Below are 18,199 nucleotides of genomic sequence, written 5' to 3'. Positions count from 1 at the left end.
CACAACATTGGCCATAACTCAAAAACGAAAATAAAAGTACATTTCAAAAATGTCAGCGATTAAAGCTTATGAAATTACCTTCTCAAAAATATATTTTTGAAAGTTTTGCACTAATTGGAACATAGTTTTTCCGGCTTTTCTTTACAAATTTTCTCAACGGTGGAAAATTTTGTGGAAAACTTTTTCCAGTTAATTTTTTTTTTATTCCTGAGAAAACTTGCTTTCATTTTCATAAAAAAAAACTTTGTTTCTACGATGCTTCTTTCTTGAGTTATGATTTTTCAAAGTAAGTAGTGTCAGGGGAAAACAAAAAATTTCCAACTGAGTTTTCCGGGAAAACAGGCGACCCTGAATTTTTCTCAATTTTTTATTCATATATTGATGAGCCCTGCCTGTGGAAAAAGTTTCATGAAAATCTGAGACCTTTCGGCCCAAACCCGTACGGAAATAAAAAAAAATCCCCAAATTTGAAGTTGTGTAGGGTTTTTTTTCATACAAAAAAGTATTTGTTTCTGTTGATTAACTGTGAACACAGCACTTTGTTCATTGTTATTTTTTGTCTCGGAAAACAAATACAGACTAATCATACATATACCACGCCTAACCAGTTCTATCTTGATTCTTCGAAAGGAGCCCCCTTGTAGAGTGTCGTCCCAAGTCATCATGTTGAACATAAACTGATGTTTCTGCTCTACCGATCCTTACCACCCCTTGCGAGACAGGAAATTCTCGCGAGAGTTGCAACTAACAACATTTTTTTCTCACGTACCTATTTATCGTAGCTTGATCGGATCCGTAGTTAAGTGTACGACCAGGTGGTGCGCGCGGGAAATTGAACGAGTCCGCGTGGCGCGTGAGAGTCTCTATGCGGCGCAAAAAAAATCCAAACAGAAACAGTTCCGCGCGCCAGTTCGATCTCTCGTGCGGATTCTTCTCTTGTAAACACACTGATCTACTCTGAGTAGCTTGATGCCGTTCTATACGATGATCAACTGTCGGCAATCGTTTGGTCGGTCCTCGGTCGGTATCAAACTAAATTATAGGGGTATTCCTCGTTGGCTACTTCCATATGGACGACCACGCGCTCGTGCTTACAATCAGGGGGTGAGATTTGAGCGGTTGTAGATCGCTTCTCGGGTATAGTATAGAACCTACACTGGCTGATCTCTCAGGGGGTTGCCCGAAGCAGCGAGACCGTACTCGTGTTCATATATAAGAGCACCCCCGACGTCGCGGACAGCTTAGTTTGGGTTTGATTACTTCAAACAAGACCAGCCTAATAAGCCACCGAACGGCTCTAGGTGCTTCTTGTTCTCCGAGGAAGCATTTCAGTTAAGGTTCCGCTCCACTAGCCACTGGTTTGTTGCAGTTGTTCAAGCATAATCTAAAAGTGCCAACAGTGTCCCCAAAAAGTGTGACAGTGTCAGAGTGTCAAAATGCCAGCCAACGGAATGTTCGACGTCGCTCTGCAGGTCATCGACGACTCCAACGTGTCTAGTGGATCGGACAGTGCTGGTGTGTCTGAAGATGAAGATGTTCAACTGTTTTGCAGTAAAGGGAATACCATAGTCCCGAAGCCGTTGAAAAAATCCATATCGAAAATCAAGGATGAAGAGTTCAGCAAAACCGCCAAAGCAAACGAGAAACGATACGCAAGTCTTCCGAGCCGTGAACATCACCAGCAATTCTTGACCGACTTCCTGTCGGAAGTGCTGAACAATGCCGTTTTCAACGCTACCGAACGGGCTAACAAAGTTCTGAACTGGGTGGATCCGGAGCAGCTCAAGCGAACCTTGGACCTGGAACTGAAGGACGAGCCCGATTCACATGAGAAGCTGCTGGAACTGACCAGGGCCACCATAAAGCACTCGGTCAAAACCGGACATCCCTACTTCATGAACCAACTGTTCTCGTCCGTCGATCCGTACGGGTTCGCTGGACAGATCCTTACCGATGCGTTGAACCCCAGTGTCTACACGTTCGAAGTGTCTCCGGTGTTCGTCCTGATGGAGGAAGTGGTGCTCAAAGAAATGAGAACCATCGTTGGCTACCCGGACGGAACCGGAGATGGCATTTTCTGCCCAGGTGGTTCGATGGCTAACGGCTATTCCATTAGCTGTGCCCGCTTCAAACACATGCCCGATGTCAAGGTGAGTTGGTAATGATTTTGTAGCTTATGAATGATTGCGACACTTGAGGTGATAATTATTTCGTGTAATTAATATATAATGGACTTCTAGAACCCAATTAGATATATTTAATTATGAAAGTGAAAGTTAACGGTGGTGATGTTAACGTGGTGGGATGATTGGCGTAATGCCAGTAAAAACAAACAATATGGTCATTGCTAAATGTTGCAATTTAGCGTAATAGCTTAAGTTTATTTTATTCGCCGAAATCAAATTATTTTTTGTTCATACGAGAGGCATGATGTTTAAAATCAACGATTTTACACTTTAGAGTCTAGTGTTAAAGACAGTAGAGCTAATCCAAAGTTAGAACTATTAAAATAATGGTGATTGGTGTTTGAATTGAGTCAACAGTTCAATCATTTAAATGTAACGTGCTGATTTTTACCGATCTTTATAAATTAGATCAATTTCATGAAAATGGGAAAGTGTATCAACTTACTTTTGCGCTTTTCGAATTTTCTGAGCAGAATCAACACAAGCAATAAAAATTTCGGATAAAATGTCATGTTTTGGCTTAATTATCTCACTTTTTAAGTTATAAGTCGAACTTAAGGTGAAGATGAATCGAAGCCAAACCTCAAATTTTCAAGAGCACGGATCTGGAGAACCAAACATCCGTTTAAGCTAAAAACTTAATCGATTGGTCACTCGCTGGTGGTGACCAATCGATTAAGTTTTCAGTTCAAACGGGTGTTCGGTTGTCCAGATCCGTGCTCTTGAAAATTTGAGGTTTGGCTTCGATTCATCTTCACCTTAAGTTTACATAAAGTTCGTTTAAGCTTGTTATTTTTTTTTATTTTCAAGCAAGAAAAAAAAAACATTTCAAACTTACTCAGAACTTTCTAGTTACCGATAAGTTCCTATTTCGAGGATCATGTTCCGTTAATATCCGTAGCGTTCTCTTAATCAGCGAAAAAGTTTAATTGAAACTAGATTAATACCAAAAGTGAGTTTTGGAGTTTAATGCTTTAGTACAATCCGACAAATTGGTTCCTTGGAAGTGTACCTGACACTAAAGAAGACTGCAAGTGGTTGACGAAATATGCGTATCTGTCAGAAAAAAAAATCAGGGTAGAATTAAGAGGTACAAAATAACTCAAATCTACTTTTGCGATCAGAATGTGGAACTCTGATTTATTTGTCGCTATCAATGGCGACGAATTCAGGCACATGTTTTCTTCGAAGAACCGAAAACTTTTTTCTGTTGAGCAATACTCCACTGCACTGTGACGTCACGCATCAATTTTGATAGGTACTGGTCTTGTTGTTTACAGTTTCATTCTTAATTTCGTGAAAGTTTGCTGCGAGGAGAGGTCAAATCCACTGCAGATACCCACGGATCGTATTATTCTATCTTCCTACCGTGGAAAATCGTCACCATCAGCATGCTGGTGATAGAAATGCGAAGATGAAAAAATGATGGAAAAAACGACGAAAGTCCGAAACGTAAACAACAGGACCAGCAGCTGTCAAATAAGTGAGGTTAGGCTCGTCATATGCAGCGCTCTATGGGAGAAAACTTCTTCCCAAAAAGAAATAGAAGTTGTGCCTCGGCTCTCGGCATTCTCTCATAGGGTAATTTACTTTAACATTTGGTAGATTAAAAAACTAACAATGTGTATCATGAGGGGAAGGGTTGAAGTTGTGTAATCGTAATCGATTATGACGGTCAGAAGTTTCTATAAATAAATAAAAAATCAATTTTAGTATTGCATTTCAACTACAGTCCCTTACTTGATATTCGGTATCTCGATATCGAGTTGGAGAACCATAGTCAAAGTTGGTTTTCATGGCTACCTCGATGGTCCCTTGGGTCGCGATATAACACGATACCTCCAAAATTCGATAGTCCCATCAATATCGAGTTATGAATAGTTGACTGTTATTTGTATCCTTCGATATTTAGACAGACATAAGTCGAGACACTGAACACGGTCATAAAGTTTAGCTTTAGGGATTATCCAGTAACACAGCGTAACAAAAATGACATTTTTGCGTGTCTCAAGGATCAAATTATGTGTCTCTAGTAGATTTGGGGTTGCTGAATCTGGTGCCATTCTCAGAAATGTTCCAGCACGTCACAATTTTTAGCTACAGGTCGCCAAAGTTGTATAAAACACTGGTTTTATCAATGTTTACATGAAATTTAAAGTAAAATTTATCATACTTTTTTGTAGTCTAATCCACCAAACATGCAAAATAGAACTTGAACTTTCATTTCAGACATAATTTGATTGAAATTGCGCGATTAAATTTCGATTAAACCGATTTTTTCAACATGCTTGCAGTCTCCATACAAAATTCTTCGTTTCTTCTATATGGCAAAATACAACAATTTTCTAAACCATCAAAAAATAACTTTTTCGTATCGAAAGTAATACAAACTTTGATGATAAGTATTGTTATACACATAAAGTTTGAATTCTGTGGCAAATTAAGCCAATATTTTACCTTACAAGCTGGCAAACTTGCATGCAATTTGGCTGAAATAGTCATTTTTTGCATTTTCAACAGTCAATATCTCAAAAACTAGACTATGATATTTCTGAAAACGGCAATGGATTCAGCAACGCTTAATTAAGTGAATAGCGGTATTTTGGTGCTGGAGACAAAAACGTGTTCCGCAGTGTAATTTGTTCAGAAATATTCTTAGTTTTTTCTGCCACCATTGAATAAATTCGTCTACAGATTATTCCAGGAAAGTATTCTTCGATGAGTTCTCACAGTGCTTTTTCCAGCTATTCTTCCTTCCATTTTCATAGAGATTTCTCCTGGAATTCAGGGGTTCCTACTAATTTTATCAAATTTCTTCCATTAAACAAAGGGGTGTGGATAAACTGCTCACGATCGTACATTCCGTTCTCAGTTATTGATATGACATACTTCTTAACACATTTTTTCCAGAAATCCAATATCCAATAAAGCTCTTTTGGAATTGACATGACTTTCAGGGTCATTATGTCCGGGATATTATAGCGCATTTTTAACTAAAATGTATCCAACGCCTAAGTTATTGCATGTCATTTGAAAAAAAAGGAACATGGTTATTTATGACGCATCTTATGATCCCGTACCACTGTACCACTGCAGTATCTTCCTTTTTCAAATTATGCCAAACGACTATTATGCCAAACAACTGTTATGCCAAACGACTATCATGCCAAACGGCTTTATGCCAAACGACTGTAATGCCAAACGGTATAGACCCCTCCAGCACTCATGAATGCAGAAGTTAACCTGCATTTGATTTCATCTCAATAATCACGTGGTCCTCTTTCACAAAGCGAAGCATTGGGAAATTATGTGCTGTTACTTCAATAGGGTCTATCTGATATGAGCGATTTCTCTTCATCGATCCTCTTTTTCACTAATAAACTATGCTAAAATACATAAATCTGTAATAAGCCATTTTATGAGACGTTTCGAATCATATGTTTTTTGTTTGTTTACCAGCTTTGAAACTTGCTGGCGGGCCCATTTATTTACGTTTCTTCTAGTGTCACATTTGGGAGGAGCTCATTCATTAATGGCGTGCAACGAGATTTTCAATCTTCCCCAGTAAAATTAAAATTAGCAGGCAGGGAAGAATTTATTTTATTTACTGGTAATATCAGACATGTAACCGCGTAGAAAAATAGCCAGAATGAGGCGAAAATGTCATCACCAACAAAAACGTTACCAGCGCCATTCACATATTATGCTAGTTTTTAAAACAATAACAATGAGCGGCCCGCCAGAAAACGTCAACCGATATTTCTCGTTAATCAAGCCACTATATCTTGCTTACTTCTTCATCCAACAGCACAAAAATATGGTACGAAAAGAGAATTAGTTTCATGCACTAGCGCGAAGAGAGCAATGATAAAGAGAAGTCGATGAAAGCAGATAACCCCTAATGAAAAAATACTAGTGCTTTATAAAGAATAGAAAATGAAAACCTTTAAGAAATATTACAAACAAAGTCAAATTTCCGTCCAAAAAATTTTCAAAGTAGACCCGTTTTACGGTACCAATCAATTGAACGTACTATACAAAGTAATTCCACAATAAAGGAGCGACGATTGCTCATAAAGAACCACATTTCTAGAGAAAACCCTCAATGGACGTAATGACATAATTGAGCGGGCACCCTATCAGGCAGCCACCACCACCGCCGCCATCAGTCAGAGAACAAACTGTGTGCTTAGAATGCACCTGACCCGATCTGATCGCGATCGGCGTAATTCATCACCTAACGCCGGTGCAGGTGCTATAATGATTCATGTTTAGACAGCTCTACATCAAGTCGGCTTGTACACTTATGGATTCACAGAGTGGGAATGAATAATATTGTGAGATTTTGATAACTTATCTCACTACATTATGTGTATACGATATGATTTAGATCGTTGATATAGCTGTTCCAAGCCCCTGGGAAAATTTTTGAAACAATTTTTAGACAGAATTTCGAGTTATGCCTGCTTAAAAGCGTTAACAGTTGAACGTTGATTTTTGAAGTTGAAAATTGTTTATTCTTTCTATACAATATTGTTTTTTTATACCAAAAATCGTGCTACAAAACAAATGGCTTAATTAAGATCTCGTCGTTCTTTATTTTTTTTTATTGGAAATTTTCTCAACATTCCAGGGCATAATGTATAATCGTGTTTGCCACACGATATACACATGTATGAAATGGCAAACAAAGCTCTCAATTAATAACTGTGGAAATGCTCAAAAGAACACTAAGCTGATTAGCAGGCTCTGTCCCAGTTGAGAAAAAATAGAAAGAAGAAGGGAGTTTGTTAATTTTTTAAAGTTATTAAAGTGTTCAATATTTCTCCTGCACACGCTGTATCAACAAAGATACTAACCCGCATCGACCGGTAGCAAGGTAATTAATGATCGCGATCGGCTGAACCTCTTTTTTGCGATCGATAATTGGTTTAATGGCAGTGACTGAATGAGCGTGAAAGGTTCCCAAGATATCAATCTCGGCTCGACATCTTATTCGAACGAATCGATTGGATTCCACACTCAAATGGATGAAAAACTTGTTGTATGGGCGCGTGTCTTATTCGCATAGGTCGATCAACTGGGAAATACCAGTTAACGAGGGTAAGAATCGCATTCGGTGACTGTTTCCGCAAAGCTATAAGAACTTATACCGTTTTTGGAGATGCTGGGCTTTTTACCGAGGATATCGATCATAGATCGCCCTACTGTTTCAATAGTTTATCAATCAGCAAGGTCAATTGCATCAGTTGATATAAACGTTGTTGCTGTGATTTCTGGAAAACTTATTGCAGCGTTGTAAGCAGTACGTAAATCGAAGCTATTATTCCATTGACGAAGGTGAGATCAATTAACTTATCTCATGAATTCATTTAGTAGTTTATCCAAACCTTCTTAGCTACCAAGCTGCTGCAGGATTGACGCAGTTCATTCTAAATTAAACACTTGACAACACCTTCTCAGAATTCAATGAGACTTTTAAGATGTGTAGACCTTGAATAAATAAACCACGTTGCATACTAAGTACTTGCATTTTCTTGGCAAGTCTTAATACGTGGGACACTTAGACTCTGTTAGACTCTGTTAGAAAATTTTTGCTAGGAATCGACGAGAAATTTCTAATGGGAACCCTTCTCAACATACGGCGTTTTTGTACCAGTGTAAAATCGGCTCATTTGTTTTTATTTAACAGAGCGGTGAAAGTAGCGGTTAGATTGCGAAAATTGCAAATCTTACTTACGCCGAAAAAAATAAACCCGAAGAATCGAGTTGGTTTAGAGCGGAATGTGTAGAATTTCGTCTGCGAAACACGTAGGATCGATAACGTAAGTTTGTTTACTTCTCTGACTTAAGACTGTTTGAATAAGTTTTCGAGAAATATGCGTTCGTACTGAGTGGACTAAGTAAAACTCTTGAATAGTGGCCAAAATATACTGGTCCAAAAAGCTGGTTCTAGGATATTCCATACCAACTACTTAAATGTGGCCGCGGACTCTAACCACTCAGCTAAGGAATGGCTCACAAATATCAAAAATAGTTTCCAAACAATTTACAAAAACTGACACACCTCAAAGCATCCTTATGATAGGCCTAGCTAAGCCCTTATAAAGGTTATGCTGCCCGTTTCCCCAAATAGCTTATTTCCTCGAAATGTTTTTAGCACACATAATTGCAATAACCGCTGTCATTGACATTTTTTACATTTAAAAAAATACGAATTACGGTAAAATTTCACCGTAGTCTTAACAGCTTCGGTGTTCGGTGAAAAACCACCGTACAATCTGTAAAATCGCTGAACAAAATTATAAAGAAAAACTCGAAAATGGTCCGACCGTGAATTGATCACCGGACCTACCTATCAGAAAGCAGGCTTCTTACCACTAAGCCGGCTTTCTCCGTTTGGTAGTGTTATGCAAAAACTGTAACGAGCTCATACCTGCCAGAGAGGCTGTCGAATGATTTCACTGGAGTTTGGAGAAAATAATGCTGTCACCGAACGTTTGTTAGTTTTTTTTTACAAAATTACAGTAAATTTGATAATAAATCTTCGAGCTGTTTAGTAGAATACCTATAAGTAGATGAAAAAACCGAATTTAGTACTATACCATTTAATTCCACTAGAGTTTGTATCCTTTGACAGATACGCGTATTTCGACCTCAACTGTAAGGCCGTCTTCAGTGTCGTGTCGTGTGCAAGTCGAGTCTAGTACACGACACTGAAGACGGCCTTACAGTTGAGGTCGAAATACGCGTATCTGTCAAAGGATACAAACTCTAGTGGAATTAAATGGTATAGTACTAAATTCGGTTTTTTCATCTACTTACAGTAAATTTGTTTTTTTACGAGATTTTACCGGTAAAGTACCTACAGTCAACTCTCCATGAGTCGATATTGAAGGGACCATCGACTCATGGAAATATCGAGTTATGGAACAGCAATGATATGGAGAGCCGTTTGAGGGGACCATCGTAGTAACCTTAAAATTTGATTTTTAATATGTTTCCATGAGTCGATATCGAGTAATGGAACATCGACTCATGGAGGTTTAACTGTAGTAGGTTTCAAGGTTGTTGTCTGAAAAATAGAAGAGTAACTGTTCACATTTTCCTGTGTTTTGTTGTTTACAGTTCAAATTCGGTGATATATTTTACAAGAAACTGCGATTAATTCGAACTGTGTATGTGGGGCCCACATAGCCGTAGCGGTAAACGCGCAGCTATTCAGCATGACCATGCTGAGGGTCGTGGGTTAGAATCCCGCTGGTGGAGGATCTTTTCGTAAAGGAAATTTTCTCGATTCCCAGGGCATAGAGTATCTTCGTACCTGCCACACGATATACATATGCAAAAATAGTCAATCGGCAAAGAAGGCTCTCAGTTAAAAACTGTGGATGTGCTCATAAGAACACTTATCTAAGAAGCGGGCTTTGTCCCAGTTGGGACGTAACGCCAGAAAGAAGAAGAATGTTTAGTACAGAATGACTAAACATCTCCTTCTTATAATTGCTTATCGTTCCTTTTAGTTCACCACCCTGTCACTGAAGACTTTTCTTATACCTTTGCGATCTACATCACTGTCATTCGGGGAAAAGGGTCATTCGGAGAAATGTCATTCGGGGAAATGGCGTTCGGGGAAAAACTTTCGGGGAAGCGGCATTCGGGGAAAAATAGCATAATCCCTTACATAAAATGTTTAATAAAATTTTATTTTTATTTTATTCCATTTCATGCCATGGAAATTGGATCAAAAATTACAATTTGCTTGTTAAAAAACAACAAATAGCCAAAAACTTTCCCAAAAAAAAGATCCTGGGCCGAACGGGATATACGACCCAGTCTCTGCTTCGTAGCCGCGAATGTTACCACTAGGCTAAAGAATGCTCCCCCAGTTACCTAAGTTACCTGCAATATCAAAGATCCCCGTTTATACGGTAACAACCATTTGTTAATCGAAGTTCGCGAGGAATTTCATCTGATTCTCGATCGAATGGAAGCGTGATTTGTTTTGTCATTGTCATCTTGTCCATTCAATGATTGATGAAGGGACATTTTGCGTTTATCCTGTTGCACGTTGCAAGACTGTAGGTCGGATCGAATCTAGCGCTTTTTGTATTGCCTTGTTCGATACCATTAGTTTATTGGATAAAATTAACTAGGCGGGCAATACTTACTTGGACTAAAATTAACTTCCGTCGGACGGAATGCCATCCGGCACTAGAATCGGTCGCCATCAAGCTACTGCGGGCACGTGCCGTGGCTTCTGATTGCGGTCAACACTCTCATCGTGGCTTCGGCTCGGTTCTCTTCAGTTGATTGCGGTGCGCAGCGCATAGCATATCGTGAATGGGTGGATGGATAGAAGTAGAGTAGGTGTACCAAATATGGATGCAATATGTCAACATTATGGATACAAATCAGATTTTAACCGCGGTTTTAAAACGTAAGCTTGGCTTGTTGATGTTATTTACTAGTTTGAAGCCTTGCGAAACAGAGAAGTTAAACAATTTTTATACTAAATTGATTAAAAGCATTCCTGGCATTCGCCACAAAAGTGTACCAATTAGAGTAAGGTGGGGCAAAAGTTCGACCTTAGTGGTATAATCAAAGTTTCCAGGAAAATAATAGCAGATGAAACAACACAAATACCATACAGCGAATCTTCAACATATTGGCTATAACTTTGCTGAACAAACTTGTATAATAATATTTACCCATTTTTAGTTATAACAATTTAAAAATAGATTGTCTTAAACGAACTTTTGCCAAACCGGTGGGGCAAAAGTTCGAATCTAGTGTTGGGCAAAAGTTCGTTGGCTAAAACACAAAATATCAATACTTTTAAGCCAGGCATACTTTATATCAGCCGTAAACTTATATTTGCCGAAAAATACACACTAAATTTTCATCAAAAAATGCCCAAAACAGGGTTAATTGTAATACACCCAAAAAAAAAATCAGTTTTTCGCAAAACTAAGTGAAAATGTATTTTTTTTTTTGTTACATTTTTCGCACGATCAGGCAAATTTCGATAATTTGAAGATAATGTGTAGATTTCAGGTAATTTGAAAAAAATTGCGTGGGTTTATACATGGGTCGAACTTTTGCCCCGCAGATTCGAACTTTTGCCCCGCTATGGGCCAAAAATTGATTCCAATTATTTATGGAAAAACTAATACACGTCAAAGCATCCTTATGATAGGCCTAGAAACGCCCTTACATAAAATATTGAAAAATATTTTATCTTCATTTAATTCCATGCATCGAGAGTTTGACCAAATATTACAATATTTACGTCGAAAAACAACAAATAGCCATAACTTTTCCAAATCTCAATAGATTTTTATGAAATTTGGAGTGAAAGTCGCTTACTTGAATAGCATTCAAACCACCATGACATTTCTAAGTTTTGATTTGATTTGAGCTAGAAATCTTAAAAAGAAGCTCTTGCCCCACTCGAACTTTTGTCCTACTTTATTCTATGGACTATCGATTTTTGCACGAAAAGAACTCTAATGCCATCCAGATCGATTGATAATGCTATTAGGGTTGCATTAATTAAGCAACTACTTATAAAATTCCATTTTTTTTCATTAAATTGATATTCAATCAATTTATCGCAAAAAGTTTATGGGAGCAAATAAAGTTTCAAAGAGGGAGTCATTAATGAACTCACATTTCCTTTCCGGTTCATAATTTAATGGAAGAACAAAGAAAATTCAAAAATTGAGTATCGCTACCATGAAGTCAGCAGCTGTCACTTGGAAATTTCTTGAAATGATAAACACTTTCGATCAACTTACTGAAATCTGTTAGATTGTTCTAAATAATTTGAAAAAAAAATCCCAAGTTGTTTTGTCACATTGCTAAATGTAACCACATAACAGTCACATAGAGATTATACATGAACCTCATGATGTGATAGCAACGAAAATTCTAACATAATTATGTTCTGGCTATTCACCCAATATGCAAACCTTTCTCTTGAGTTCTTGGTATTTTTTGGAAATTTTAGTTTCTTCCCATACTGCCATAAAATTGGCAGTGAATATTAGTCGTTATATTCTAGTAGAACAATAAAAAATCCCTTTTTTCCCACGATTGTCATAATTGGTCATATAGCCATAATTGGTACTTCTACCCTAGCTATGTATCGTGCCAGGTCGGATTGTGCAACAGCCCCGCTATAGCATGCTGGTAGAGTTCGAGTAGATGACGAAGCGCGAGTTACCGTTCTGGTTTATCGATTCAATGTCAAGTGCAGCAGCTTCGTTGAGGCGGAATGAATTTTGAGCGATTTTTTTTTCTAGCGTTCGTAGGATTGGTAACAAACTGTTTCCTTGTCCGGTTTTACGATGCCGGGGACAATTTGACACGACTTTTAATTATTTAGCAGTAGCAGAAGGTTTGGGGGTCAGCGCGCTGATAGGACATTTTGCACACATTTTAGCTGGGATTTTGATGATATCTCGAAGACTTATTCAAACAGACTCAAGTCAGAAAACTTAACAAACTTACTTTGTCAATCCTACGTGTTTCGCTGACGAAATTCTACACCTTCTGCTCTAAACCAACTCGATTTTTCACTTTTACAACGTTTAATTTCCGGATTTACAAAACGATGAAAGTAAGATTCTCCACTTTTGCAACCTAACCGCTACTTTCGCCGCTCCATTGTATAGGAGACAAAGCGACTTAACCACAAATCAAAACAAAACACTACTTGAATCGATTTTACACTGTTACAAAAACGTCATAAGTAATTGATTGAAACGGCTTATCATTTTGTCATACATTGTGGGAAGTGATAGGAACTACTTTAAGTTTTAACGCAAGCTGATTGCATGAAAAATTTAGGCGATGTGCACGGTAAAAAAATGGTAAAAAGTGAATTCATTTTAAAACATTTTTAGAAGAAAGGTTGTGATTCTTTTCAATTAACTTTCTCAAAACCGTATGAAAGTAACTTACGTCGATTTGAAAAAGTAATCGAGATATGACTTTTAAAAACTTCTCTAAAATACTGCAGACAAACATTCAACGGATTATATTGTTTCTGGAATTCTTTCCAATAAATTTCATCAAAACTTTTAGAGCATTCCTGAACGAAATTCAGACAGACTGGACTAGATGATAGCTCTAATACATGAAGAACTCCAACAATTCTAAATTTGCCGATGCTGTTTTGATATTGATGTACCAATGTACAATGTACCATCAAGTAGATAAGTTCCATTATTACAGCAAATAATGCAAATATTTTTATATTTAGACCAGGCTTTCTCTTTATATTAAGACCAGTTACATTTTTCTGAAACCATTAAAAAACACTTGGTTCAGTCTGTCTGAACACCGACCATAAGCATTTATTGACCTACCTACTTGAAGAAACCAATCTGAAACTAGAAGTATTCCTCGAATAATTTTGAAAGAATTTTTAGAGATGTTACTGGAGTAACCAATGGCAAAAGCATTGAAGGAATTTACTGATCAGTCTTTTAAGGTATTTGTGGAGGAACTCGATAAAGCAATATCTGACTAAATTTTCAGCGGAATCTGAAGAAGCAGCATCCATGTGTGTTCCACGCACTTGCTTATATACCTACAGTAATTCCTTCAGGGATTCCTCTAGAGTTTTTTTTTTCATAGATTCTCACTAAAGTTTTCTAAACGACGTATCTAACGATGAGAGATTTTCGCCTCAAGTCGTTACAATTCCTCCAAAAAATCTTTTACCGCTTTTTGAACACTGAATTAATTTTCTCAAGAATTTTTCAAAACGTTTTCAAGACGTTTTTAAGCAATTATTTTTCAAAGTCATTTCATCGAAGCATATTTTGCAGGAATCACTAGATCACGGTGCCCCGACAGGCCATTATTATGCAAAAAAAATGTGCATCATATCTGAGTAGGGGGCTCGATTCCTGAGGTTATTGTGCACCTATGGGCCAATTTTAAAAAAAAATCCCTTGGCGGAATCTCTAGAAATCTTGATTTGAAGTATTTGACTTAAAATTTCATTATAATCCATAATAAAATTATGTAGAAGCACTGAAAAAAACTACAAAAACGCTCAAAAAGTTGGCCAAACTTTTCTGAACAAGTATAGAATTGTTACCATTGTTATAATTAGAAATAATTACAACTGACTTAAGTTACCGGCGAGGCGTAAGAATGTTTTTACATGACTTAAACCAGTAAGCTTAATTTCAAAGAATGAAAACTAAGAAGTAAATTTCAATATGATATTGATATTATGTTCGATAAAAGTGAATTACTCAATGCTGAATATTATGTATTTTTTAGCATATTTTTCAACTTTCACACTAAGTCGGCCGTATTTATTTTGCTTAATAAAATTTGCTCCTTTGTACATCTGGTAGCACTTTTGATATTTAAGTCTAGTTTTCTACCGAGTCTTGTCCTCAGCATTTTACGTGAAAATTATCCTTCCATTCTCTATATCTGCAATCATTTACTTCGATTTAATAGAATTTATCGTCACTCTGTTTATTGATTTCTAGGTCGCGTTTAACACAGTTACGAAAATCTAGATGTGGCAGATTACCTGCATAGACTTAAAAAGAAGGTGGTAATATCTTAACATGAACAGGGAATGCTGATTAAGCTAATAAATACAATCAAATGTAAGAATTGTAGACGAGGTGCCTTCTTTTTTGTAAAATTTTATGGAATAAAAAGGAGATGAGTTATCAAATTTATGTCCAATATTGCATTTAGTCCCATATACTCCTTGTTGAATTTATTGGAATCGATAGCAGTGCAGTAGAGCAGGATTTCACTATTTTAAAGAGGGACAACTTATTTTTTGGGTAGGGTGCCGGTGCCAATGCACATTGGTCCACGGAACGAAATTAAGTGGAATAAATTAATAACTTGAAAAATATAAGAGATAGGGTTTTGGTGTCTACTGAACATTTGTTTGTCTGGTCAAGGCGCGATATATGCAAAAGTGTCCTAAGCGCCAAATTTCATATCTTTCGAAATTCGCACTCAAACTTTTTTATTTCAAAAGATAGCGCAACAAAATGTTCTACAATATTGAAGATTATAGAAAATATAAAAACTTTGTAGAACATCATTTTTTTCTATATCTGATAATTTTAGAGATATAGGTCACTTTAGAATTTTTTGGTCAAAAATCGGGTTTTCCTCAATACTAACGAAAATATCAATTTTTCAGGCCTACTATGTTCTGAAGAGTTTTAGGTATGAGCAAAATGCACATTTTCACTGAAGACGTCATACCTCTAAACTTTTCATATGAAAAGATATAAGCGTTTTTGTAGTTTTTTCACCCACTTTTCCTAGCGTAACATTTCAAAATGAAATCAAAAACTTTTCCCGTTGCTTGAATAAGCATATCTTAAAGTGTATTTTAAGAAACTTTGGTGATAGTATTTTTTGATTTTCTCTTATAAATGCGTTTTGAATTATTCCTCAATTTCACTTGGAAAACATCTTTTCCGACGTCTGGAGATGCTTATGCAATTACAGTAGAATATTTTATAATATATTCATAAAAAATGAATTATTTTTAGCGCGAACAAGAATATTGTAGATGTTTATCATGCCAATTTTTTTTTTATGAATATCGGTAATAATTCGACTTTACAGAAAAGTTCGGCCTTTTCATTACCTTGACTTTTCATGATAGAATTCTGTTTACATTAAGTTTCATGGTAACGCCACAAATGCAGTCCAAGCTCCTTCAAAGTGTGATAGCATAAGGGTCATCCAAAAATGACGTCCATCAATTGAGGGGATGGAGGGGATCTATGAAAGTGTAACAGTGCATGCATAAGGTATTGAAAAAAGCGTGACAGAGGAGAGAGGGGGGTCCGGAAATCCCGAAAAACGATGGACGTCATATTTGAATCGTCCCATACCGTGTGTGTCATCTAATCCTTATGGTGTATTCGGGGCACTTATTCCTTGTAATGTAATGTAACAAGTGCAGCGAATGAATCGGAATGATCTGATGTGGACGTGTAATTTTATCACACTTGTCTACACCTTGCAAATTGTGTGACCGTCCACCGTACGACGGGGAAGTGCGCAATAATTTGTACAATCACGATCATTTATCAATAAATTACTGATTCGTAAGTATCGTGTCGCTGCCTATAAATTTCAAGTTAAAAAATATTCTAGTTGAATCATCGTGATTTCAATCAACATCAGTCTTAATTTTTTTTGCTGAATGGTGTAAAAATTGTATATATTAGAAAATACATTTCTATTTTGATCTTCTCCCACTTCTTTAATACATGTGAGTGGAACCATAAATCAAACTGCTTCTTTTCATGTTGGATAAATACAGTTTATACACTAAACGACATTATTCCGCACTAAATAAGAAAGTAAAGAAAGAAAATAATATATGTGTTTTGAAAATTTTATTTCTCTTTTTAATCATATAGGCTCGAAAATATTCAAAATCTATCATTATTTGCTTGTAACGGTCATATTTGAAAGTTAAAATTAAAAATGATAATAAATCTTCGAGCTGTTTAGTGGAATACCTATAAATAGATAAAAACCGAATTCAGTACTATACCATTAATCTAGTACACGGCACTGAAGACGGCAGTTGAGGTCGAAATACGCGTATCTGTCAAAGGATACAAATTGTAGTGGAATTAAATGGTACTGTACTCAATTCGGTTTTTTATCTACTTATTGAAAACGAGTTCAAAGCTACAAAAAATAAACATATGTACCCCGCTTAAGGTGATTATAAAACGAAGCCAAACTTTGAATTTTCAACAGTTCGCGTTGAAAAACAATCAAATTACTTCCTTGCTGGTGGTGACCAGCAATAGGATAAATTTTCAACGTGGAGTGCTGTTTGGCTCTCAAGTCTTGTGCTCTTGAAAATTTGAAGTTTGGCTTCGTTCTTTAACCACCTTAAATGAGGGATTAGTAAAGGTTATATATAAACGGGAAAAGGTATCCAAAATAAGTAGTTTTCAATATATTTTAGATTTTGATTAAAGTTTTATTTTCCTATGTTCTATTCATACGGAGGCCGAGTGCATATAATTGACATAGTTAAAAAAAACACTTATACAAACGTAAAAAAGGGAATACAACTGCATTTGCATTGTCCAATCTAGTGAAAGCTTCAGCTTATATTGGCAGGACTTCACTTAAATTCGTTTAAATTCATCGAGTTTTCCTTCCATTGACGGTGTTTAATGGCAAAGAACGAAAATTTCTGTAATTATTAACGATATGAATGAAAATAGGCATGATAAACATCTACAAACTTCTTGTTCATGCTAAGAATGATTCAGTATTTATGAATGTAATACAAAATGTTCAACTGTAATTGAATAAGAATTTCAACAAGTTGAAAAAATCTGTTTCCTAAGTGAAATTGAGGAATAATTCAAAACGCATTTATTAGAGAAAATCAAAAAATACTATCACCAAAGTTTCTTAAAATACACTTTAAGATATGCTTATTCAAGTAACGGGAAAAGTTTTTGATTTCACTTGCGCCATTTTGAAATGTTACGCTAGGAAAAGTGGGTGAAAAAACTATAAAAACGTTTATATCTTTTCATATGAAAATTTTAGAGGTATGACGTCTTCAGAGAAAATGTGTATTTTGCTCATATCTATAACTCTTCAGAACATAGTAGGCCTGAAAAATTGATATTTTCGTTAGTATTGAGAAAAAAAAAACGATTTTTGACCATAAAGTTCTAAAGTGACCTATATCTCTAAAACTATCAGATATAGAAAAAAATGATGTTCTACAAAGTTTTCATATTTTCTATAATCTTCAATATTGTAGAACATTTTGTTGCGCTATCTTTTGAAATAAAAAAGTTTGAGAGCGAACTTCAAAAGCTATGAAATTTGGCGCTTAGGACACTTTTGCATATAACGCGCCTTGACCAGACAAACAAATGTTCGGAAGACACCAAAACCCTATCTCTTATATTTTTCAAGTTATTAATTTTTTCCACTTAATTTCGTTCCGT

At 36.3% G+C, this 18,199-nt stretch overlaps 1 protein-coding gene across 1 annotated transcript in view; it reads left to right on the top strand.

Moving 5' to 3' along the window:
* The first annotated feature begins 1,190 nt into the window (after positions 1-1,190).
* The window catches only part of LOC5569335 (cysteine sulfinic acid decarboxylase), a 40,140-nt gene continuing 23,131 nt past the window's right edge, over positions 1,191-18,199 (top strand). The window contains exon 1 of the mRNA XM_001658385.2: positions 1,191-2,150. Within this exon, the coding sequence (XP_001658435.2) occupies positions 1,437-2,150 (714 nt within the window). The 5' untranslated portion in view covers positions 1,191-1,436. The remainder of the gene's footprint in view (positions 2,151-18,199) is intronic.

This window comes from Aedes aegypti, chromosome 2, assembly GCF_002204515.2.
Source record: "Aedes aegypti strain LVP_AGWG chromosome 2, AaegL5.0 Primary Assembly, whole genome shotgun sequence".
Classification (NCBI taxonomy): Eukaryota; Metazoa; Arthropoda; class Insecta; order Diptera; family Culicidae; genus Aedes; species Aedes aegypti.
This window is presented reverse-complemented; position numbering and strand designations above follow the sequence as displayed.